The sequence below is a fragment of the Neophocaena asiaeorientalis genome, unplaced genomic scaffold (assembly GCF_003031525.2).
Source record: "Neophocaena asiaeorientalis asiaeorientalis breed wild unplaced genomic scaffold, Neophocaena_asiaeorientalis_V1.1 scaffold461, whole genome shotgun sequence".
Classification (NCBI taxonomy): Eukaryota; Metazoa; Chordata; class Mammalia; order Artiodactyla; family Phocoenidae; genus Neophocaena; species Neophocaena asiaeorientalis.
The window spans coordinates 143,142-167,836 of NW_020173230.1; the positions used below are offsets into that span (position 1 = coordinate 143,142).

The following is a 24,695-nucleotide window of genomic DNA, read 5'->3' on the forward strand; positions in this document are numbered from 1 at the left end:
ACGGCAGAAATGACTTGAATGTGGTCACAAGAGGCCAGTGGAGGGCAGGCCAGAGGCCACAGGAATGAGCCTTCTGTAAAAGGTCCATTCTGGCCTGAGGGTGGGCCTAGGAGAGGATGCTGGGTGTGGTCAAGGAGATGAAAAAAGCCAAGGCTTTTCCCAGGGAAAGATGGAAAGGACATTAAAGAGGGTGCAGCTGAGACAACTTCAAGTCACAGAGACCCTCCTGCATATCAGGGGACACAGCCATAAGGCCCCTCCTGTCCAGGAGCCCAGTGGGAGACCAAGGTCAACTGGAACCTCTGGGAATTCACCTTTGAGCCCCTTGGCACCAGGACTTTAGAGATGCTCCACTCCAGCCGGCTGAATGAACAGAGGATGAGCAAGGGGTATTTCTGCCCCAGGGTTTATTAGCATGGCACCTGGCAAAGCTTAGGCACTCAGTAAACACTAGTTTTCCCTTCCCTTCCTTAGCTACTGAGAGCCAATTCATAAACACAGTGGAAACCGGGAAAAAAGAAAGAAACCAATGCTTAGAAAGTAAGGATCCAGGACTTCCCTGGTGGTGCAGTGGTTAAGAATCCGCCTGCCAGTGCAGGGGGCACGGGTTCGAGCCCTGGTCCGGGAAGATCCCACATGCCACGCAGCAACTAAGCCCGTGTGCCACAAGTACTGAGCCTGCGCTCTAGAGCCCATGACCGCAACTACTGAAGCCCGCGCGCCTAGAGCCCGTGCTCCGCAATAAGAGAAGCCACCGCTCGACACAACTAGAGAAAGCCCACATGCAGTAACGAAGACCCAACGCAACCAAATAAATAAAAAATTTTTAAAAAAGAAGAAAGTATCCATATGTATAAATAAACATATACTGTATTTAAAAGGCAGTAACACTCTTCCCATTCTTATTTCTTCTTTCTCTCGTAATGTGCAACAGCAGGTAGAAAGATCTCGCGAAGGTTGCTCCAAAGCCCACGGGAGTGAATGTTCCGGTAAACCTGGGGCTCTGCTGACGGGGGCCAGGCCACGTGGGGGCAATGCTGGCACCAGGCTCGGGCACCTCTGTACCACTCGTGAGTGGTCTGGTTGGTAGCGGCCAGGTACAGACAGAAGCATAGGTAGCTCCCCAGGAGGAAGCTCAGCACCACAACAAAGCCCAACAGGAAGACAATCCTCGGGAAGGTCAGGAACAGGTACTGGGGGCAAAGAAGAAGCAGCACGTTAGGCAGCTAGGCTGTGACACGAGTCAGGGTCAGGAACCACCGGCCATGGTCACGTCCATATACACTTCAGAACTGCCTTCCCAGCTCCCCCACCTCCATACACATCTGACCCACTGAACACAAAATCAGAACCAAAAACAGCACTGACAAACCTCCCAGGAAGAATTTCATATGGGATAAATTAAGTGTGTGCATTGAAGGAAAAGGGGAAGGACACTCAGGAGATGATGCCAGTTAGCTATTCAGAAAATAAACAGAGAAATGAATGTAGATCTTAGTTCATGCATCAACATAAAGTCCAGACGGACAGAAGAGATCAATCTCTCTCTGAAAACAATACGACCACAGAAATACATGTACAAGGGTATTCACTGTAGCACTGATTTTAATAGCCCCTCTTCCCAAAAGAAACAAGTTAAATGTCCATCCAGGAGGAAGAGTAAAACTCTGGGATAGTCATACTATGGAACAACAAGGAGCCTTTAAATTAGGTCAGTGTCTATGTACTAATTTGGAAAAGATGTTGGCAATATATTGCCCAACAAGAAAGACAAAATGCAAAAATCACAATGGAATCCTATTTGTGTAAAAACAAAACCAACTCCATGAAAGTGTATGGCCATATAAATAAACATAGAGGAAAAAGCCTGAAATGTACACCAAACTATAAAAGTGGTTGTCTCTGGAGAATGAAACTGTTGGGAGGGGAGGGGAATAATTCCCAGTTTATATTTTATTTTTGTCCAAGATGTTTTAAATTTTCTTCTCTCCCGCCCCCGGCTTTGTAGAGATACAATTGGCATGTAACATTATGAAAGTTTAAGGTGCATGTAATATACAACATAATGATTATATATATTATATAATGAAATGATTACAATAACAGTTAACACATCTGTCACCTCACAGTTACAATTTGTGTGTGTTGAGAACCTTTATGAGCTACTCTCCTGACAACTTTCAAATGTACAATACAGTATTGTTAATTACAGTCACCATGCTGTAAGTTACATTCCCAGGACTTATTCATCTTTCAACTGGAATAACTACCTTCACTTATTTCTCCCACCTCCCCCGACCCCTAAAAGTTCTGGACTACTTGAATTTGTATAAGTTCGTTTTTATGATAGACAAATAATTCTGAAAGAGTTCAATATTTTTGAAAGTTAGCAGAAAAGAAGTAGAGACTTATCAAAACTCCATCAAAACTCCCGATGGGCGAGACTTGCTAACTGAAGTTACAAAGAAAAGAGACAGATTCGATGAGGAAGAATGTCTAAAGCTTTTTAAACAACAAAAAATGAGACACACAAACAGAAAACAAATATAACAAGAATGAACTACCATTATTATCCAAAGACCTCAAATCAAAAGTTATTCTAATATCAAATAGGTAAACAATTAAAGGGCAGAATTCACAAAAAAAGATATACCAATGACTGACAGACAAGGAAAGTAATCAAAAGTAATGAAAGAAATGTAATTTGTAAAAAAGGGTAAACCATATTCTGTCAAACTAGAAGCACTTCCCATCCCAGGCATCATCAATGCCTGCTCTTATGCAGTGAAAGGAACACTTACAGCCTGCTCTAACCACAGGTTTTAAAAAGCAATTTGATAACATATATAAATATCGGAAGACTTATAAATGTTGTCAGTCTTTGACCCAGTATTTATGTTGTTGGAAATCTATCCTAAAGAAAGTCCTAAATACAAAAACAAAACCATATACACAAGATTACCCATTGCAAAGGGGAAAATGCACTTCACGAGTGGAGGGAACTGGTGGTCACCTCCGTAAACCAATGAATCAACCTGGGCTTCACTGCTCCTATGTCACCTGATGGGATGCACTATGAAATACACATCCCTACCTAGGAAGCATTTTTGCCAAAAACATTTAACTTGAATCTAATCAAGGCTCTAGAACTAACTTCCAGTTTACACTAATATAAAGAAAGAGAAAAATTAGATGACAATTAGGAAAAGAAAAATCTAGAACATGGGACATTTTAAAAGATAACTAGACTACTAAATGTCAATTTAATGAAAAAAAAGCAGGGGCATTATTTTAGAATAAAAGGACATAATATTCAAATGTAATGCATAACTATAAAATGGAATCTGGTTCAAGGAGGTAGAAGAGCTATAAAAGACATACTTGAAACAACGGGGAAATCTGAATATGGACTAGAGAGTATATAGATTTATTATTACTTTTCTTACATGGGATAATAGAATTGTAGATACGTATGAGAATGTTGACATTCTGAAAAAATGCATGCTCAGGTATTTAGGGGTGAAGCAACATCGTCTCCAACTTATTTCTAATAATACGGAGAAATATATACACACGTATAGAAAGAAAACAGATTAAAATGTTAACAATTTTAAAATCTAGGTGGAAGGTATATGGGTAGTCACTCTGTTATTCTTTTAACTTTTCAGTATGATTACAAATTTACATAATTGGGAAAAAACTTGAGAATAAAAACTACTCAAGGTTAAAACAACAAGGAGGTATCATGACATACCTATGAGAACAGCTGAAGTGAAAATCAGTGATAATGATAAACCTGGCAAAGATGCAGAGAAACCACTTACTCCCCCGTCCCTGGGGAGGAGAATGTAGAAAGGTACAAGCACTCTGCAAAACAGTGTGGTTCTCCTTTTCAAAACTTAAAATGTACTTACCATACAACCCAACAATCACACTGAAGACTTCTTTTCACACAGCAGCTTCTAAACCAATGTTCATAGCAGCCTCGTCAGTGATAGCCAAACACTGGAAATTACCCAAATGTCATTCAAAGGCTAACTCATTAAACAAACTGTGATCCATTCTCACCACGGAAAACTATACGGCAGTAAGAAGGAATGAACTACTGATACATGCAACCACTAGGATGAATCTCAAGGAAACTGTGCTGAGTGAAAAAAACCAATCACAAAATGCTACTGTAGGATTCCATGTATGTAACTATAAATAACATAATAACAAAGATAGAAAACAGATGAGTGGTGGCCGGGCATTAGGGAGGTGGGGAGGAGGATGTGGGTATCAGGGATAACACAGGGAGTCTGTGGTGATGGACAGAAGAGCACCTTAGTTGTGGTGGCAATTACGCAAAGCTACACGTGACAAACTGCACAGAGCTACACACACAACACAAACGAACACATATATAACTGACACTGTGGACTGTGCCAATGTCAATTTCTTGCTTTTGCGCTGTGGTTGCATAGGGATTCTGGCATGGGGAGAGGAGCTCAGGGGTGCACAGGATTCCTGTAACCTCCTGTAAATCTATCATTATTTTAAAATAAGAGTTAAAAAGAAAGATGCAGGCTTTAGGACTATGCGTGTATTTTATCATATTAAGACAATATCCTTCAATTCCTATTTTCTAAGTGCTTTTATTATAATGGGTATTGAATTTTTTTGACAGGCTTTTCAGCATCTAGAGAAATAATATCATTGTTCCTAATACTTAATAATGCTGTATAAGATACTAATCAATTTCCCAATATTGAACCAACCTTGCATTCATTTAATACGTCCCACTTGCTCATTTTATTTTCTTTGAAACAAAAGGAAAAAAACACTCAAGGAGAATTAGGCAGTTACCTAAAAAAAGACTGCTCGTAAGCCATTTCCCATAAATGAAATAGAAATCTTTTAGCAATCAAATGAGTTTTTAAAGAATGGCTTTGACTTTTACATTATGGTAAATTAAAGGGCAAAGAATAGTCTTTTCAGTAAATGATGCTGGGGGACTACCCTGGTGGCACAGTGGTTAAGAGTCCGCCTGCCAACGCAAGGGACACGGGTTCGAGCCCTGGTCTGGGAAGATCCCACATGCCGTGGAGCAACTAAGCTCGTGCACCTAGAGCCCCTGCTCTGCAATGAGAAGCCAGCGCACCACAACAAAGAGTAGCCCTCGCTTGCTGCAAATAGAGAAAGCCTGCACGCAGCAACGAAGACGCAACGCAGCCAAAAATATAAATAAATAAATAAATAAATAAATGATGCTGGAACAACTGGATATCCACAAACTAAAGAATAAAGTTGGGGCTTCCCTGGTGGCACAGTGGTTGAGAGTCCACCTGCTGATGCAGGGGGCACGGGTTCGTGCCCTGGTCCGGGAGGATCCCACATGCCGCGGAGCGGCTGGGCCCATGAGCCATGGCCGCTGAGCCTGCGCATCCGGAGCCTGTGCTCCACAACGGGAGAGGCCACAGCAGGGAGAGGCCCGCGTACCGCAAAAAAAAAAAAAATAATAATAATTAACTCAAAATGATTAAAGACCTAAATGTAAGAGCTAAAATTATAAAATACTTTAAAGAATATTTAAGTGTAAATCTTCATGATCTTGGGTTAAGCGATGATTTCTTAGCTATGACACTACAGAAAAAGCAATGAAAGAAAAAATGAATTGAACATCAAAATTTAAAACTTCTGTGCTTCAAAGAAAACTACCAAAAAAGTGAAAAGACAACCAACAGAATGGGAGAAAATATTTGCACATCCTGTATCTGATAAGAGTCAAGTGTCCAGAATACAAAAAAGAACTCTTGCAACACAAGAATAAAAGACAACCCAAATAAAAATGAGCTGCTTCTCCCTTAAACTTTCTTCTCCAAAGAAGATATACTAATGGGCAATGAGCACATGAAAAGATGCTCAATATCATTAGTCATTAGGGTAAATGCAAATCAAACCACAGTAAGGTATCACTTCATACCCACTATATGGCTATAATAAAAAAAAAGATAATAACAAGTATTGTTAAGAATGTGGAGAAATTGGAACCTTCATAGATTGCTGGTGGGAATGTAAATGATGCAAATGTTTTGGAAATCAGTGTGGTGGTTCCTCAAATGATTACAACAGAATGTTATTTAGCCATAAAAAGGAATGAAGCACTGATTCATGCTACAACATGAATGAGCTTTGAACATATTATGCTAAGTGAAAGAAACCAGCTCAAAAGGCTACATATTGTATGATTCCATTTATGTGAAATGACCGGAAAAGGCAAACTCATAAAGACAGAAAGTAAACTGGTGGCTGCCTGGGTCTGGGGAAAAAGGGAATGGGGAGTGACTGCTAATAGATAAGAGTTTCTTTTGCAGATGATGAGATGTTCTGAAATTAGATTGTGGTGATGGTTATGTGGTTCTGTGAATATACTAAAACCACTGAACTGTATACTTTAAAAGGGTGAATTTTATGGTGTGTGAATTAACTCACTGTTGCGGCCTCTCCCGTTGCGGAGCACAGGCTCCGGACGCGCAGGCTCAGCGGCCATGGCTCACGGGCCCAGCCGCTCCGCGGCATGTGGGATCTTCCCGGACCGGGGCACGAACCCACGTCCCCTTCATCGGCAGGCGGACTCTCAACCACTGTGCCACCAGGGAAGCCCTGGTGTGTGAATTATATATTGATTTTTAAAATTTATATATCAATTTTTTAAAAAAGGAATGCCTTCACGTTTTGACTCAGAAAACAAATGCCCTTTTCCCAATTTTTAAACCTTAAGTCAGAAACATACAGCCCACAACATAATTACCTGAATATTAATTACCTGAACAACAAAGACAGTGTCAACCACCTGCAAGTGTCCGAAGTCATTGATGTAAGTCTCCAGGTGCAAGTCCGACACCATCACCAGCTGGACTAGAAACACAGTGCTCACCACAGCCATGGTGGCAGCCGAGGCCGTCAATGTCAAGAGGTAGAAGAGGAAGTACCTGATGTTCCAGGCCCCGATGCAGTTGTTCACCCACACACAGTGATGGTCAAAGCGGTGCACACACCGGTTGCACACACCTGCACAAAAATGGGGGAGCCACAACCCTGCGTTGATCCTTGATGACACCGTGCACTCCTACTGAGAGTTTCACACACTGACACTAGCAGTATGAGCTGGTAGTGTCAATGGCAGCTGCTGCCACCAAGCTTTCAGAACCGAAGGGGACAATACAGTAGCCAATACAGTAGCCACATGTGAGTAATGAGCACTTGAAATGTGGCTTGAAATGTGGCTACAAGAGAAACTTGAAAGAATACTTTGTTGATATTGATAAATTCACAGTTGTTTTTCAGTTACGCATTGCTCCTTTGAGATCAATGTGAATAATACTGAACTTATTAACTTGGACAGACATAATTTTAAAACTGATGCTTTTGCTTTAAAGTCAAATCAATTCTTCTGATAAAGACGAACCATTATGTCAATATAGACATGGATATTAAAGAAAAATGCTGGTTTATTTATTTTGGCTGCGTTGGGTCTTCGTTGCTGTGCACGGGCTTTCTCTAGCAGCGGTGAGTGGGGGCTACTCTTCGTTGCGGTGCGCGGGCTTCTCATTGCTATGGCTTCTCTTGTTGCAGAGAATGGGCTCTAGGCATGTGGGCTTCAGTAGTTGTGGCACACGGGCTTAGCTGCTCTGCGGCGTGTGGGATCTTTCTGGACCAGGGCTTGAACCCGTATCCTCTGCATTGGCAGGCGGATTCTTAACCACTGTGCCACCAGGGAAGTCCCAAGAAAAATGATGTTTTGGTACTGATTCAGTCATTGAAAAACTTTTAAGAATGTCTAGAATAGCTTCGGTATGTGAATCAGCTCTTTCAACTGTAAGTTTTATGAAATCTAAATACAGATCAAGAATTTCCAATAAAAATTTAGTGTCAGGTTTCCCTGGTGGTGCAGTGGTTGAGAGTCCACCTGCTGAGGCAGGGGACACGGGTTCGTGCCCCAGACTGGGAAGATTCCACATGCCGTGGAGCAGCTAGGCCCGTGAGCCATGGCTGCTGAGTTTGTGCGTCTGGAGCCTGTGCTCCGCAGCGGGAAAGACCACAACAGTGAGAGGCCCGCGTACCAAAAAAAAAAAAAAAAAATTAGTATCTATTGATTGAGATGTACTGTAAATGTAAAAACCATAGAACTGCAAGGAATTAGTATGAAAACAGAATATAAAAAAATCCACGAATGATATTTTTATACTGATTACATGTTAAAATGGTATTTTAGATACCTTAAGTGACATATAATTAAAATAAATTTTTCCCATTTATTTTTACTTTTGCAACATGGCTACTAGAAAATTTTAAATCACATAGGTGGCTCACATTATATTTTTGTTGGACAGCACTAATCTAGAATCTTGGCCACTGCCCAGAAGAGTAGGCTCTGCCAGGACTGAAGTCTGCAAACACAACATCCTACAGAAACATCTCTTGAGCAGCAAGCACTGCCATGTGGCAAAGGAAGGGCTGTTTTGCCCAGAGCTGAAGGTTACCCACTACAGGAGAACACAAGACCTCACCTCTAGGTATCTCAAAGAAACCACTATCTAACTATCCCCTACCAACAGAGGCCATCTCATGTCTGGAGGTCAAATGGCCCTGCTTCTAGATTTATGTAACATTCCCTTACAGATGAAGCCCACTTGTCCGCTGTGCGAGGGCAGAGCTGGAGGGGCCAGAACCAGACTTACTGCAGTGCTTGGATCGCGCTGGTTTCCTTAAATCACAAGTAGAACACCTCACGTTCTTTGGGAACATCCCTTCATCAAATTCATACACTTGAAGAAAGAGTAATTCATTTGCTTTTGTTATGGTACCTGAAAAAAGGAAGGACAAGTGTCAGTTTTGAGCAATACAGTGGACCAGATGTTCACACAATCTGTCCTGGCAAAGCACAACTAAAACTGCTGTATTTAATATTCCAAATAATTTATTTTTTAAATTAACAGCTTTGAGATATAGTTCATAAACCCAATTCACCCGTTTAAAGTGTACCATCCAATGTTTTTTTTTAATTAATTAACTTATTTATTATTTATTTTTGGCTGCATTGGGTCTTCATTGCTGCACACGGGCTTTCTCCAGTTGTGGTGAGTAGGGGCTACTCTTCGTTGAGGTGTGCGGGCTTCTCATTGCGGTGGCTTCTCTTGTAGCAGAGCACAGGCTCTAAGTGCGTGGGCTTCAGTAGTTGTGGCGCACGGGCTCAGTAGTTGTGGCACGCGGGCTCAGTAGTTGTGGCGTGTGGACTCAGTAGTTGTGGCATGTGGGCTCAGTAGATGTGGCACGGAGGCTCAGTAGTTGTGGCATGCAGGCTCAGTAGTTGTGGCGCACGGGCTCAGTAGTTGTGGTGCGCGGGCTCAGTAGTTGTGGCGTGCGGGCTCAGTAGTTGTGGCACGCGGGCTCAGTAGTTGTGGCGTGAGGGCTCAGTAGTTGTGGCACGTGGGCTCAGTAGTTGTGGCATGCAGGCTCAGTAGTTGTGGCATGCGGGCTCAGTAGTTGTGGCGCACAGGCTTAGTTTCTCCGTGGCACGTGGGGTCTTCCCAGACCAAGGCTCGAACCTGTGTCCCCTGCATTGGCAGGCGGGTTCTTAACCATTGCGCCCACAGGGAAGCCCCCATTCAGTGGTTTTTATAGTCACAGAGTTGTACAACCACCACTACAATCAACTTTAGAACATTTTCATCACCCCAAAAACAAATCCTTTCAGCAGTCATTCTCCATTTCTCTAATCCCACAACCCCTGGCAACCACTAATCTATTTTCTCTCTCTGTGGATTTGCCTTTTTTGGATACTTCATATAAATGGAATCATACAATATGTGGTCTTTTGTATCTGGCTTCTTTCATTGAGCATAATGCTTCCAAGATCCACCCACGTTATAGGATGTATAAGTACTTCATTCCTCCTTATGGTTGAATAACATTCCATCGAATAGGTATATCACATTTTATTTATCTGTTCATTAATTAATGGACATTTGGTCCTTCAAGGATAGAAAAGATTAAAATAAGGGAATGGGGACTTCCCTGGTGGTGCAGTGGTTAAGAATCCACCTGCCAATGCAGGAGACACGGGTTCGAGCCCTGGTGGGGCAAGATCCCACCTGCTGCGGAGTAACTAAGCCCATGCACCACAACTACTGAGCCTGCCCAGCTAAAGCCTGTGCTCTGCAACAAGAGAAGCCACCGCAATGAGAAGCCCGTGCACCACAGCGAAGAGTAGCCCCCGCTCACCGCAACTAGAGAAAGGCCGCGCGCAGCAACCAAGACCCAACACAGCCAAAAATTTAAAATAAATAAATAAAAAAATTTAATTTATTAAAATAAGTGGATGGGAAAAAAAAATACCTAGCAAGTATATATCTAAAAACAGTGTAATAATAAATGAGTATCAGACAAAGGAGACTTGAGAGCAAAGAGTATTACTAGTAACAAAGAGGCTCACTGTATTTTGAAAAAAGATTCAAGAGATAATACTAATTCTAAACTTGAATACATCTAATATGAGTATATATAACTATTACACACACACACACACACACACACACACACACATATAATAGCTTCAAAATATGTGAAGGAAAAAATCTGTCAAATTTACCAACAGGATGAGATCACATACCTCTCTCAGTAATCAAACAAAAATATTAGTATGAATATAAAAAATCTGAACATAATTAACATCTTGATCTAATGGACTTATATGGTTGCCTGTGCCCAAGGACTAGAAAATATAATACTCTTTTCAAGAACACATGGATCATTTACAGAAACTGACCGCATGCCTGGGCATAATGCAAATATCAGTAACAACTTTAAAAGAAACAGTTTATATAGACGGCAAGCTCTGTATATAACACAATTAAGTGATAATGTTTAAATAGTTCTAAATAATCTGTGGGACAAAGAAGAAAAACTAGAAACCATTCAAAACTGAAAGATCATGCAAACCCTACATACCAAATTTTCTGCAAAGCCCTTGGAGGGATCACTACTTGTTTGTAGTACTTTCAGTGAGACAGACAGTTGATCTGTCACCATTTTCTATACTAAGAGCCTCAACTTACCAGGGTTTGTTTCACAACTTAGGGCAAAAAAAAACAGGTTTACAATCAGCAGCAGATAAGGCAGAAAAAGGTAATTCAAGGAGAACTCCAGCTCTTGACAGAGGCCAAATATTTCCCAGGTGTATTCAGTATAAACCATTCCTTGCAAGATGAGATGCAGGATAACAAAGGTGTGGTTTCTGAAAGGACACAGGTACATGACTTGTTCACAGGGGCTTCTCTGTGAAAAAATCACCACACTACAGGAGGTGAACCAACGGACAACCACTTCCTTTGGGTTTGAGACAACAGTAAGAATTACATTAGAAATCATGTGAAACATTTCACCTAGTACCTACCACATAGTAAGTACTCAATAAATGTTATCTATTATCATCATCATCTTTGTTGGGAACTGAGGTCTCAGTATCAGTATATATTTCTTTTTACAGAAACGCACGTCAATACTTTCCCATTCTTTAAGTATTGATACTTAAAATTTGATATGTCAAAACCCCAGAGATAAAAGGCAGATTATCTGTCAGTAGAGGTTCTGAACCCAGGACTCTTGATCCCTGCAGCATCCCTCCCTGTATCACGCTGGAAACAAACAAGGAACCTCCTACAGCTAGAGGACAGCAACAGTTAATAATCGAAACAGAAAAGAAGATAATACTTAAACTCTGAAATATAAATACCGTGTATGAAAGAGGTAATGAAGCAATCTTAGCATGGCTCTCCGAAGGCATTCTGGAATTATATACGAAATTATCTGAAATAAAAGAAAAGAGAAAGATTCAGTTTCATTTCTCTTTCTCCCCACTCCTAAACAAATTAGATGCTTCACTTTCAGCCAGCAATATTGGTGATATTAAGGCATGTTTCCGCATGTGAGCAGAGAAGAGATTTAAGTGAGAATAAAGAGGAGGGCTTCCCTCAGCTGCCCTTCCTATGATGTCAACTCCTCCATTTCCATCCTGACCCCAAACAAGGCACTAAGTCAGGGTCTTCAGGCAAAGAGAGGTGAGCAGAGGGGCTGGATCAGGTAATGCTGATGTAAACTGTTAATGTAGCCTTTCCCTGCCTTGGGTTCAATCCTAGGTTCCAGAGTCCACCTCCAGATCACGGAGCATTAGCCCAGGTCCCCCCACCAGGCCAACCCCTTCCCAAGGCTGCTCACCCCAATTCTGCTCACTTTGATCCCTGGAGGAGTGTGGGCAGCCCGATGTTCAGCTTTCTACTCACACTACCCCCAGTTTCACCCATCAGGCCCCTCCAGGCAGACACTGCTCACATCCATGCCCAACTACAGGCATCAACTCTAGAGAAAAACAGCCAACCTTGAGAATGCTATCTTCTCTTAAAGCATCATCAAAAGATTACTTTTGGGACTTCCCTGGTGGTCCAGTGGTAAAGAATCCACCTTCCAATGCAGGGGATGCGGGTTCATTACCTGATCGGGGAACTAACATTCCACATGCCCACGTGCCACAACTATTGAGCACACGAGCCTCAACGAGAGAGCCTGCGTGCTGCAAACTACAGAGCCCACATGCTCTGGAGCTCACGCGCCACGACTAGAGAGAGAAAACCCGCGCACCACAACTAGAGAGAAGTCCGAGCGCCGCAACTAGAAAGAAACCCAAGCACCGGAACGAAGAGATCCCGCATACCTCAACAAAGATCCTGTGTGCTGCAACTAAGACCCGACACAGCCCAAAAAAAAGGAAAATAAATAAATTAAATAAATTTGTTTAAAAAAGATTACTTTCAACAGTAACAAAACAGAAAGAGAGAGACTTTCGAATATACCGCAAGTGCCATAAATGAAAGGACAAGTGAACGAACGAATAAAAAATGGCATCTCTTTTTTGTTCTGACAGAAAACTGGTGAGCCTTTTAGACTGGTGGTATTCAAAATCCCGTGGTCTCCAACCATCACTGTTACCTGTGCTCCTCTTCTGACCAGGCCTTTAAAGCAATGGGTTTTCGAGCAGATGCAGATCGTAACAACACCAATCAGCATAAAAGCCAAGTAGAACAAGAAGAGAACCAGAAAGTCCATCCTGGGGCTACAAAGGAACAGAAGGAGTGTGACTACTACTGAGGGATACAGTCCAACACATATTCTCAGACATCAATTCCCTAAGTGACTCCAATTCCCTAAGTGACTCCAAGCAGGATTCTTCATCCTTCAAGCACAAATTGTCTTTCAGTGGGGCTTCCCACCTGGTCACCCTTCAAAAGTTTCCTAATCAAACCACTGTGGTCTGCCTTGTGGCATCTCCTGCCTGCAAATCCCAAAATAAGTGGGGAAGAATATGCAAAATGCATCCCCCTTCCCTCCCACAACGATAAATCAGTCTTTTACTCCCCTGAATATAAATATTCACAATGACACTGATATGAAGGTACCCAAAAGAATCTGCTGACATTGCTCTTGGAACAAGCATCCACCAGAGGCAGTCAGGGGCCCCCAGCCAGGATCAGGCATGCTGTCCTATGAAGATCCCTCCAGGACAGTGACCACAACAATCAGGGATCACCCAGGGGGACCAGAGTCAACACACAGGCCTGTATTAAGAAACTGGAAATGGTTAATATTGGCCTTGGCAGATATGGTTCTGGGCAGAACTTCCAATTAAGATAACCAAACTAGAAACTCCTCACGAGATAAGACAGAGGAAACAAAGAGCAGCAATTCTCACGAAGTGATTCAGGGTCCCCAGCCTACATATTTCTTTTGTTTGGATAGTTTTCAGCCGGCAGCTCTGGCATTCCTCCTCCGAACATTCACGGAGAATCCAAACGGCATCTCCTCTTGTTCAGCGGCGTGCGCCCGGCACAACAGGTGGCACCCAAAGCTGCAGGAGACATGGCTCCTCTAGGAAGCTGGATCTGGCTGCGAAGACATCAATTCAACCCTCACATAATATGACAGGCTAGGAGTCAGGGGCGGAATACATTGTGTAAAAGAATTTCGAAGTCAAGGGATGTTGAGACCCCGCAGGATGTACGGGGCTGTAAGATTTCTAGACAAAAAGCTCATTGGGAAGTAATAACCCGGGAGCCTTGGATCTCGGTGTTTATCCCTATACCTGAGGAGCCCACGCTGGGGACCCAACAGAAAAGCATTCCCGATGTTACTCTCCGTCCGAAGATCCCAGCGGGTGGGCCTGGCCGGAGCTTTCCCCGGGAGCCGAAACCGGGGTTGGGGGGATGGGAGGTGCAGAAGATCTATGCGCCGGGAGCGGTGGACGTGGGGCTGCAGCTCCATACACAAAGGGGAAGGGCGAGTCAAACAGGGAGACGAAGGGCCCTGTGCCAGCCCAGGTGTCTAACAGCCCAGTGGAGGCGGACTTACCGCCGAGACCAGCCTAGCGCCAGCCGCACCTGGTCCGCGCCTCTAGAGCGCGTCCCCAAGACTTTCCGGCGGAAGCGTGACGTCATCACGCGACGCCGTCGGCCAGGCCGACTTCCGGCGGAGGTGTGTGCGGACAGCTGGTGGGGCGGGGCTGCGGTTCGTGTTCTGCGCCCCCGGAGTAGTCTTTAGCTTCTCGCCTTGATTCCTCCAGAATGTGGTCAAGTCTGACGGCTGGGAGGTCCAACTTTATAGAGCCGTTGCCAGAAATCTTACAAAGAGACTGTCCCAGGCCTGGTGCGGGCGAGGACGCCGCTGTTGTGAAGCGGCCCGAGCCGCCCACCGGCCTGGGTAGAGCCCAGTCATGGCTCGGCTCCCAGCCGAGCAGGGACCCCGGGCGGCCCAGGGCAGGCACACCTAGGGGCTCACACCCTGTGTCTTAGTGGTGGACAGAGTTCGCTTTGCTTTCTGCCAATCACACCGTTGGGACCTGTTTGAACCGTCCTAGTGTCTTTGCTCCTGCTGTCTCAGAACACCTCTGAACATCCTGCCCCTGGGAGCATGACGATTGATTTGACTCCAAACCTAGAGGATAAGAAGGAAGGCTGTTTAATGATAGTTGAACCTGGAGTGAGAAAAGCTGCTTCCAAACATAGCATTGACAAGTCCCCTGTGGGGTGTCCCTTTTACCCTGAACGCCTCTGAATCAGCTGAGACCAGTCTATTCTCGATGCCTCTGAAAACCTGTCTGTAACTGAGCCAGGCCTATCCTTCTTTTGAGGGGAAATGTCTGTGATCTCCAAACGCTGGCATTAAAGCGCTTCTCTTTTGCGGTCTTTGCTACCTACCCAGCTTACAGCTTCTTAATTTTTTTTTTTTCCTTCTTAAATAACTTACCAAGCTGGGCACTTTCTGATACATTGTGTGAAAGGCCTTCACGAACTTGTGGACACAGAGTTGAAAAACAAAACCCCAAAATCAGAAAATGTGATACCACCAGGGAGGACTGTGGTTATGGATGGAGCCTCATCACGTATGCAGAGTGGCTGGACTTCATCAGTGTCTCCAGCTGACTCCTCACCCTGCTGGTTCATTCTGAGCCGGTGGTTAAGTATTTTAATTAGCTTTCCTCACTCATAAATGCCGAATTTTAGTTTTAACCCCATTCATTTTTTTTCTCTGGATGGTTTCATTTGAGCCTAACTTTGATCTTCGTTTGATTACCTGTGGTATTTTGCACTAGACTGCTTTTCTTTCGTTTCTTAAAATTTATGCAAGTGAGACAATGTTGTGTTCTCCTTGTAAAAGAGTCAAACTATACAAAACAAAACCAGAAACCTCCCTTGACCATCACCCCTCCCAAATCTCAGTCCCTCGGCAGGATTAATCACTTATTTAGTGTGTATCTTCCACGACTCTTTTATACATTTATACATATGTACTTATTAAACAAATATGTATTGAGTACACAGTATATGCCAGGCACTGTTTTAGTCACTGGGAGCATAGCAATAAAACAGAAAAATCCCTGAACTTCATAGTTTACATTCTAGATTGTACATACACATTTATAATTTTTTGTTTGCCAAAATAGCATTATCTTATACATAATGGCTCTACATCTTGCTTTCCTTTTACTTCCCCCAAAATATGTCTTGGCGATCCTTCCACACCAATACGTATATATTTGCTATATCGTATTTACCTCATTATGGCAATTCATTGTTTAGCTGAGCCATAGCTCATCTGCCAGGGTCCCAAACTCTAGTGCCTACAGGGGATATGCAGGTAACAAATCAGTAAAGTGACAAAGTGGAGCAGGTGTGTTTTGTTCTAAGCGGAAGTAGCTATTTATTTACACAGACCAAAGGATTGTTAACTTGAATTCCAGTGTTTTAAGAGTATTTGAAAACCTGGCTTTTTATGACATAAATCAAATTTTTTAATGTTGGCAACTAATTCAAGATTTTAAAACACTATTCAGGCTAAGCACAACATACCTTCAGGACAAATCTAGCCTAAGGGCCATCGGTTTGTGACCTTTAATATAATGGTCCTATTACTAAACATTTAGGTTAATTTCACATTTTGCTATTACAGACTGTGCTGAAGTGAAAATACCTTCATGAACTTCGTTACACACAAGTAGGTGTATTTCTCTAGGACAGCTACAGGAAGTAGAATTTCTGGGCCACAGCATAAATAGGCATTTTAAAATTTAATAAATACTAAATTGCTTTTGCACTACAAATGTCTGAAAGAGCCTGTTTCTCCAAACCCTTGCCAACATTTGATAGATCGGCTTCTGGTTTTTTTTTTTTCTTTTTGGCCCTGCCATGAGACTTGTGGGACCTTAGTTCCCTGACCAGGGATTGAACCCCAGGCCACAACACTCTGGACCGCCAGGGAATTCCCAGATCAGCTCCTTTAATATGTACGTTCTGATGGGTTAAATGGCGTTTTATTTATTTATTTGCTCACCACACACTTATGTAGCACCTACTGGGTACCAGGTACCGTTCTGTTTAAAATTTTTAAATATTTATCATTTAATCTTTATAGTAACTCTATGAGATAAGTACTATTATTAATATAATACCACTTTTATAGATGAGGAAATGGAGGCGTAGAGAAGTTAAATAATTTTCCTTCAGGCCGTAGAGTTAAAAAGTATTAGAGCCATGATTCAAACTCAGGCCATTGGGCTAAAGAATCAGTGTGCTTAATTGCTGTGCTGGGCTGTCTTCACTACAGCTGGCTGGTTTCTAGTGATGTTGAACATCTTGTGTGTTTATTGGCCAATTGTCTATCCTCTATTGTGAACTGCTTACAATTATCCCTTGCCACTTTTATTTGTTTACCATTTTCTTGTTGCATTGTGGTAATTATTTACGTATTTTATGTATTTGTTAGGGAACAGGCTAAGGTGCTTCCCTTAGTTCAGGCTCCCTAAGAGCAAACCCCAAGACAAGGATTTGGTATAAGTAGTTTGTTTGGGGAGAGGTTCCCAAGAAACATGGTGAGGGATTGGGGGAGAGAAAGGAAAGCCGGGAAAGCAGATGATGAGTAGAGGGGGGCATGTGGGGCTCAGTCCCACTGGGGATCATCTGAGAGGCTCCACAGAACACACCTCAGGATTGTCCCACGGAGGAACAGCTACTTCTGGGACAGTAACTCCCTAGTCCTTTGGGCCCGCCCACACGTAGGCCAGCCCAGCCCCACGTACAGAGGACACCTCAGGCAGACACTCAGGAAGCCATCCATCTCCACGGAGGGCTGTGGGGATACGGGCAGGGCACCTACAGTGTCTGCTCTGCTGTTATAACAGAGAGACCCCAAAACACAATGGTTTTATTAGGAAAGAAGTTTATTTCTTTCGCATGCGATAGTCCAGAGGTAGGTGGACAGTCCAGGCGTGGTAGGCAGTTCCGCTCCAGGAGATCCATGCGATCACACAAAGACCCAGATCCTTCTTACCTTGTTGCTCCACTGCTTGGTAAAAATTTCCAAACCTTCTCTGATTACATCACCCCTCAGGGACGTAGAATTTTTTTTCACAGAGCACCTCAGCCAAAAGAAATATCTAATAATCCCATCTGTTAAATAATTATCTCTGAACAACTTCATAAGTATTTGTGTCCAAACAACTTAGTGCCCCTTGCACACTGCACAGTTTATCAAACTTTAAAAACAGGTTGAAAACCACCATTCTCAGTCCTGCTCCACATTCCAGCAGCACTTGCTTTCTAAATCCATCTTCACAAAGATGAGACGTCAGGAATTTCTCCATCTAACGGCTGAAAATGTGAACTAACTCAAGCTAGCATTTCATGTACAACACAGATGTTACTTTGTTTTCTCAAATTTTTAAGATATCCCATAGCATCCCCAGGAGTTTGCTGTGGCACCCCCCCCCCCAAGCACTAGGGTGTTGCCCTTACGCCAAGGTCACTACCTTCCAGCCCCTCGGTAGGGGAAAGAAGGAAATGAAAGGCTGTTCACTTTCAAGAATGGAACTTTCCAGTTGCACTTAGCCTTTCCTGCTCAGATCCAATTGGCCAGAACTTAGTCACATGGCCATACCTGTCTGCAAGGGGAGCTGGGAAATGTAGTCTCTGGCTGTACTGCTGTGTGTCTAGCTAACACTTGGAAGGTTGTTACTTCTAAAAGGAAGAAATAGAGAGACATTATTCTCTATCTTATTCTGGATATTAATCCTTTGTCTATGATATCAATTCCAAATATTTTCTCCTACAGATCACATCTCTGTTAACTTTGCTTATGGTGTCTTTGTCATACAGAGATTTTAAATTTGGAAGTACTCACATTTATCAGCCTTTTGTTTTGTGGCTTTTGGGTTTTGTTTTGTTTTATTTTGTTTTGTTTTGGCCGCGCCCTGCAGTGGAAGTGTGGAGTCTTAACCACTGGGCCGCCAGGGAAGTACCAAGGGGCTTTTGTTTTTGTATCGTATTCAGCAAGGTATTCTTTATTTCTTTTTTAACTTTTAGGTGTACAGCAAAGCGATTCAGTTAAACGTATACATGTATCTATTCTTTTTCAAATTCTTTTCCCATTTAGGTTGTTACATAATATTGAGCAGAGTTCCCTGTGCTATACAGTAGGTCCCTGTTGGTTATCCATTTTAAATATAGCAGTGTGTACATGTCAATCCCAAACTCCCAAAGCGAGGTATTCTCCAATATTACATATACCAAAAATAAAAAGCACACACACTCATACACACAGATATATTCTGCAGTGTTTTCTTCTAGTTGATTTAAACTTTTATCTCGAATTCATCTGGAGTTTCTTCCCCTGATGGCTGAGATCATTTCAGAAGGGAAAGGAAACATTTAAAGTGGTAGCCAAGGCATTATGTATCTATATATCTTTCTCCATTTACAATGGAGTTACCTTCCAATAAACCCACTGTAAGTTGAAAATATCGTTAAGTTGAAAATGCATTTAGTACACCTAACGTACCAAACATCATAGCTTAGACTATCCTACCTTAAACGTCCTCAGAACACTTAACATTAACCTACAGTTGAGCAAAATCATCTAACACAAAGCCTATTTTATAATAGTATTGAATATCTCATGTAGTTTATTTAATACTGTAGTGAAAGTGAAAAACAGAATGGTTGTATGGGCACAGTATGGTTTTAAGCATATGTTGTTTACCCTCGTGATTGTGTGGCCGATTGGGAGCTGCAGCACACTGCCACTGTCCAGCATCACAAGAGAGTGTTGTACCACAATTCGCTAGCCCAGGAAGAGATCAAAATTCAAAATTCGAAGTCTGATTTCTCTTGCACCATCATAAGTCGAACCATTTTAAGTCAGGACTGTTTGTATTAAATTCTCAACTGCCTTACAACTCTCCTTCCTGCTTTTCATGGCAATCTTCTGCACACGTTCCACATGGAACAGTGAACACTGGTGTTTCCTACCCAACGTGTACACCACACACCTCCATGCATACTCTTTGGGTACGACTGAACTACCCCCACCTCTAGGAGTGGGTCTTAATTGGTCTCAGCCAATCAGGGTAATCCTATCCTCCTTATCACAGTAATTTTTCAAAACAAAAGCCAATGTCTGGAATGCATGACCAGCCTCTGGGATGCAGTGAACCAATTAGAATGAAGCTAGGATTCCTTTCCAAAGGTGTCTCCTCTCCCTTAGATTGACTAAAGATATTAAGGAGGAAGCCTGTACCTTCACTTCCCTTAACTCGTAACTATGAGGAAAGACAGCCTGAGGATAAAGCCTACATACTGGAGAGGGCAGACCCAAGAGAGGCGCAGAGAAATGAAGTCAGAGCCCTGATCAAACTCTGCCTGAAGCCCACCCCACATCTGGACCTCCTAGTTAGATGTCCCCTTTATTTTTTTAAACTATGTTGAGTTACATTTTCTGTAACTTGCAGTTGAAGGCGTCCTGATCCTAAAAGAAACAGGTAGTCACTCAGCTCTTTTTCCCCTACCTCATATTTTTCTCTTTAAACTCATTTAAAATTTTATAGAAATGTAGAAATAAACAGCAAAGAAAAAGACTGTATTTTACTATCATAACTGCTACTTTATTATTGTGTGTTTCTATAAACATGAAAATGTGAACTTTATATGCGTTTAAAAGGTTTACGTAGCTGTAACTGTAGTGTCTAGACAATTTTTAAGTTTTGCTTTTTAAATTTAGTTTATCATAAACTCTTTTACTCTATCTAGATAATTTTAATTATTATTCAGGGATACAACATAATGAGCTTAATCTTACCATTGGACATTTGTATTATTTCCTACTTTTCAGTATTATAGTTTTGCAAGTATTCATATTCATAGCTTTTATTTTTATTCAGTTGAATTACTTTCTCAGGACACATATCCCAGTGGTCAGTCAGTTCCTGAAACTCATGTATTTCTGGAATTTTAGTGTTTCCCTCTGTTCTTCAAAACCTCCAAGCATGAACCTTGACACTTGTACTTTTATAAATAGCAGAGGAGAATACATGCTACTTAAGCCTAAATCCAAAATTTTAATTCAAGTGTGATAGGAAGGATTGTATCACCCATGAAACATGTAGCAAAGAATCCCCCTTTGGAGCATTCCTAGGCCCTCCTGTCAACCCCTGAAACTGGACCTGTGGTATCAGTTTTTTACCTGCTACAAGATCGGTTGACAGGATCAACCACATTTTATACCGCCACCTCTTGTCCCCAAGGGAATGACTGAAGCAATACTTTGGAAAGGGGATACGGGACTTCATAGCTACCCTTGCAAAGACAAATATACCACATTATGCTTGTTTACAAACAGTGATTTACTGGTCAGGAGGAATTTTACAATGGAGAAAAAAAGAAAAAATATATAAAGGGACATGACCAAAGTATTTTTTTTGGAGCACAAACTTTGGGTCTGTATCTGCTTACTATTGTATCCGTATCAGCTATTTTGGTGCCTCGTTCATAGTAGATGCTCAGTAAAAACGTGTTGAATGAATGAAAGAAAAAGGATGAATTCTACCCAAAGGAAAATCTATATCCTGGATAGCAGCCAAAACAAAAATACTTCTGGCCAGTAGGTGGGGCCATAGAGTGTCACCATTAACCAGCGTGAAGCATTACATAGGTGTGGCCAACTTAATACTTTCCAATGGGCCTTTGCTTCCTTCATTGCTGCCCCTTAAGGTAACTGTGTTCAGCTCTCAGTTCAAAGGGATTGTCAGAGCAGAATCTCCATTTCCCGATCACTTCTGGTCTTGTCTTAAGCCTGTGCCCTGTTCAGCTCTCCTCACCCCAAATGCTCTGTCATTCCGGGCACCAATACTGCAGTCCACTGTCAACTGTGGTATCTCTCAAAAGAGGGAATAAGAATAGCTATGCTAAAAAATTATCCTTCGTTTATCTGAAATTCAAATTAACTGGGAGTCTCGTATTTTTATTTCCTAAATCTGGAGAGCCTATCTCTAGCTACCTATCTTAATGCCTCTCAACAGAGATTCTCGTTTTCTACCCCAGTTGAGACCAAGAATTAGTTTTGCAGTTGGAATCTGGTCATCCCCTGGTTAGCAGGGTTGAGCAGAAGGAGAGTCCAGCCCTCGACATTGAGCTGGGGCTGAGCTGTCTCTGGCTGACCCTGAGACATTTTCAGAAAAGAGAAGCCACCTGACAGCCCAAAGAAAAGGCAGACAAGCAAGAGATTCCAGGCTGACTGATGGAGGATGGCCCCTCCCTTCACATAAAGTATACAGTTTGTTCTTCACTTGTTTGGTTTGTATGTTACACAGAAAGAGGCTGGAGAAAGACAAGGGATGATGTTGTGAATACTGTCTCAGAGCAGTGGGGAAGAAATGAGGGGCACTTCTTGGTCAGGGTCCCAGAGTCACGACTTCCTTGTTAATGCTCTCGACGCCAAGCAAATCAGGACTGACACTGGGCTCTGTGAAGGGCAGACATGAGTGTCATCCCAGGAGGAAATTCAGAATGAAAATATTCGGTGGGAAGTCATGTAGGGGTTAAGAAGATGAGTGCAGGGGCTTCCCTGGTGGCGCAGTGGTTAAGAATCTGCCTGCCAAGGCAGGGGACACGGGTTCGAGCCCTGGTCTGGGAAGATCCCACGTGCCGCGGAGCAACGAAGCCTGTAAGGCACAACTACTGAGCCTGCGTGTCTGGAGCCTGTGCTCCGCAACGGGAGAGGCCGTGACAGTGAGAGGCCCGCGCACCGCGATGAAGAGCGGCCCCCACTCGCCGCAACTGGAGAAAGTCCTCACACAGAAACGAAGACCCAGCATAGCCAAAAATAAATACGTAAATTTATTTAAAAAAAAAGAAGATGAGCTCAGGAATCAGGCTTCCTGGGCTCCGGTCCAAGATCCACCTCGTCTAGCTGTATGGTTTTTACTTAACCGCTGTGAGTCTGTTTCCTCATCAGTCAAGTAAGGATAAGAGACTCTACCTCAAGCGTTGTTGGGAGGCTTAAATGAGATACTGCACATAAAGCACATTCGATCAACACTGGCCACTGCTACAGATGTTAACAAATGCGATCAATACAGGAGAACAAAGTGGGAGGTACTTCTGACCTCTGAAGAGGTTTGGGGTATCAGGGTTCTTTATGTTGCAAGTAACAGTAAGCCCAACCCAGATGGGAATAAACAACAAAGGAGATTTCTTGGCCTCTGTCACTGGAATATCCAGAGATGGTGCAGGCTTCAGGAATGGTTCGAACCAGCAGCTCAGTGACATCATCAAGGACAGAGGTTCTTTTTGTCCCTCACTCTGTCATCCGAGTATCAGCTTCGTCCTCAGACCAGCTTTCCTTCTGGCGGTAGGCTAGCTTGCCAGCCACAGCTGGGGCTTCATGCTTCCCCATTCACTTCCAGATGTTTACCCTGGTGTTCCAAGTAGGAGTGCTGAGCTTCACCCTGGCTGGCTTGCAGCAGAGGCTCACTCCTGCACCTTGAAGGGCTGGGAAAAGGGACTGTGCCTTTTGGTGAGTTAAACAAGGCCCCCTGCTGAAGCTGCAGGGGAGATCGATTTCTTGCAAATCACGTGAGCTGCTCAGGGGAGAGGAAGATTCCAGACAGAGACCTGGGTAATACTAGAAAGGGCATGGATGCTGGGTAGGCACTCAATAAGTGGGCATCTAATAAGTTGTATCTGGGATGATGGGTACAATAAGTAAAAAATGTTCCCCCAGTTAAGAGTGAGCCCAGGATGAAATAAGTTGCCACAGTGAAAACGTGGGATGAGTGGGGCGTAGCAGGAGCTCGTGGTGGATGCCCTTCGTCTCCCAGACTCAAAGGCAAATATATTAATAAAATTCCTTCCTGGCAAGCCGTCACCTGGTGTAAGTTCGAGAAAATGTGTATTCAAAGGAAGAGGGAGGAAATTCTAGCCACAAAGCTGCTATCTCACAGTTCTGCAAGGTCACCCAGAATGGATGCAATTCCTTAGGAAGAGCAAGAGGCCTAAAGAGAGAAGAGGCAGAGGCTCTCCAGCATCACGGGGTGGCAGGCAAAGAGGGGCTGGCAAAGACAGCCAAGTTAGGGTGGTCCGCCAAGAGGGCCACCATGGAAGCCAAAGGAGGAAGTGTTCTCTAATCTCTCCAGGGGGGCTCCAACAGGGGAAGCAAATGGGAGGCCCTGGAATGAGCGTCCCACAGACGTGAAGAAATGTCCCTGGGGAAGCGAGGTGCCCCCTATCCTGGCACAGGTTCTGGCGGCCCTTCTGGTCCCCCGAGCTACCACAGCAACACCTCTTGCTACAGATGGCACGTTGTGGGCTAGGAGCTCCAGAATCCGCAGGATTAACAGCTTACAAACTGCAGCCTGGAGAAGGCCGATCCGGATCCTGCCGTGTTGGGAAGCAGTCCTGCATATTAGCCCGAAGCCAGAGGAGCGGAGGGAGAGGCTCCTGGGATACACAGAGTGTGTTGTCTGTCACACACAACACAACGAGGTCCTGCCGCACCCTGACCGTCCCACTCTGATGGCGCTCCCAGGAGTGGAGCAGGGCGCCGAGGGAGCGTGTGCAGCCGACAGGAGCTCAAACTGCCCCCAAAGTCAGCTGTGCCAAACGCAACCTCCTTCGTTTCCCCATAATTGGACCGAGCTTGGCTCCCATGACCTGGGTTCTAGTGGGGCGGTGGGTCTGCTCCTCCAAGCCTTCTCCTAAGCCTCCCTCCTTGCCCACTGCTCCAATTCTTACTTCTTTTGGGTGTGAAGGAGGCTCTTGGTCCCAGTGAAAGCAGTC

General features: G+C 43.5%; 1 protein-coding gene across 5 annotated transcripts; it reads right to left on the bottom strand.

Annotated features, from left to right (window-relative positions):
• Positions 1-852: 852 nt before the first annotated feature.
• ZDHHC4 (zDHHC palmitoyltransferase 4) lies at positions 853-14,521 on the bottom strand. Of its 5 annotated transcripts, none has more exons than XM_024745304.1 (8): positions 14,443-14,521; positions 13,813-13,980; positions 13,027-13,150; positions 11,777-11,850; positions 11,100-11,278; positions 8,724-8,849; positions 6,809-7,053; positions 853-1,193 (listed from the first exon to the last, which is right to left on the bottom strand). In XM_024745304.1, exons 2-8 carry the CDS (start codon positions 13,869-13,871, stop codon positions 903-905), a joined length of 1,098 nt encoding a protein of 365 aa, XP_024601072.1. In that variant the 5' UTR covers positions 13,872-13,980; positions 14,443-14,521; the 3' UTR covers positions 853-902. The 5 variants fall into 5 exon arrangements, with proteins under 5 accessions (XP_024601072.1, XP_024601078.1, XP_024601075.1 ...); XM_024745310.1 differs by having other exon boundaries at positions 13,787-13,980; positions 14,443-14,509; XM_024745307.1 differs by lacking the exon at positions 14,443-14,521 and adding an exon at positions 14,177-14,424.
• Positions 14,522-24,695: the final 10,174 nt, after the last annotated feature.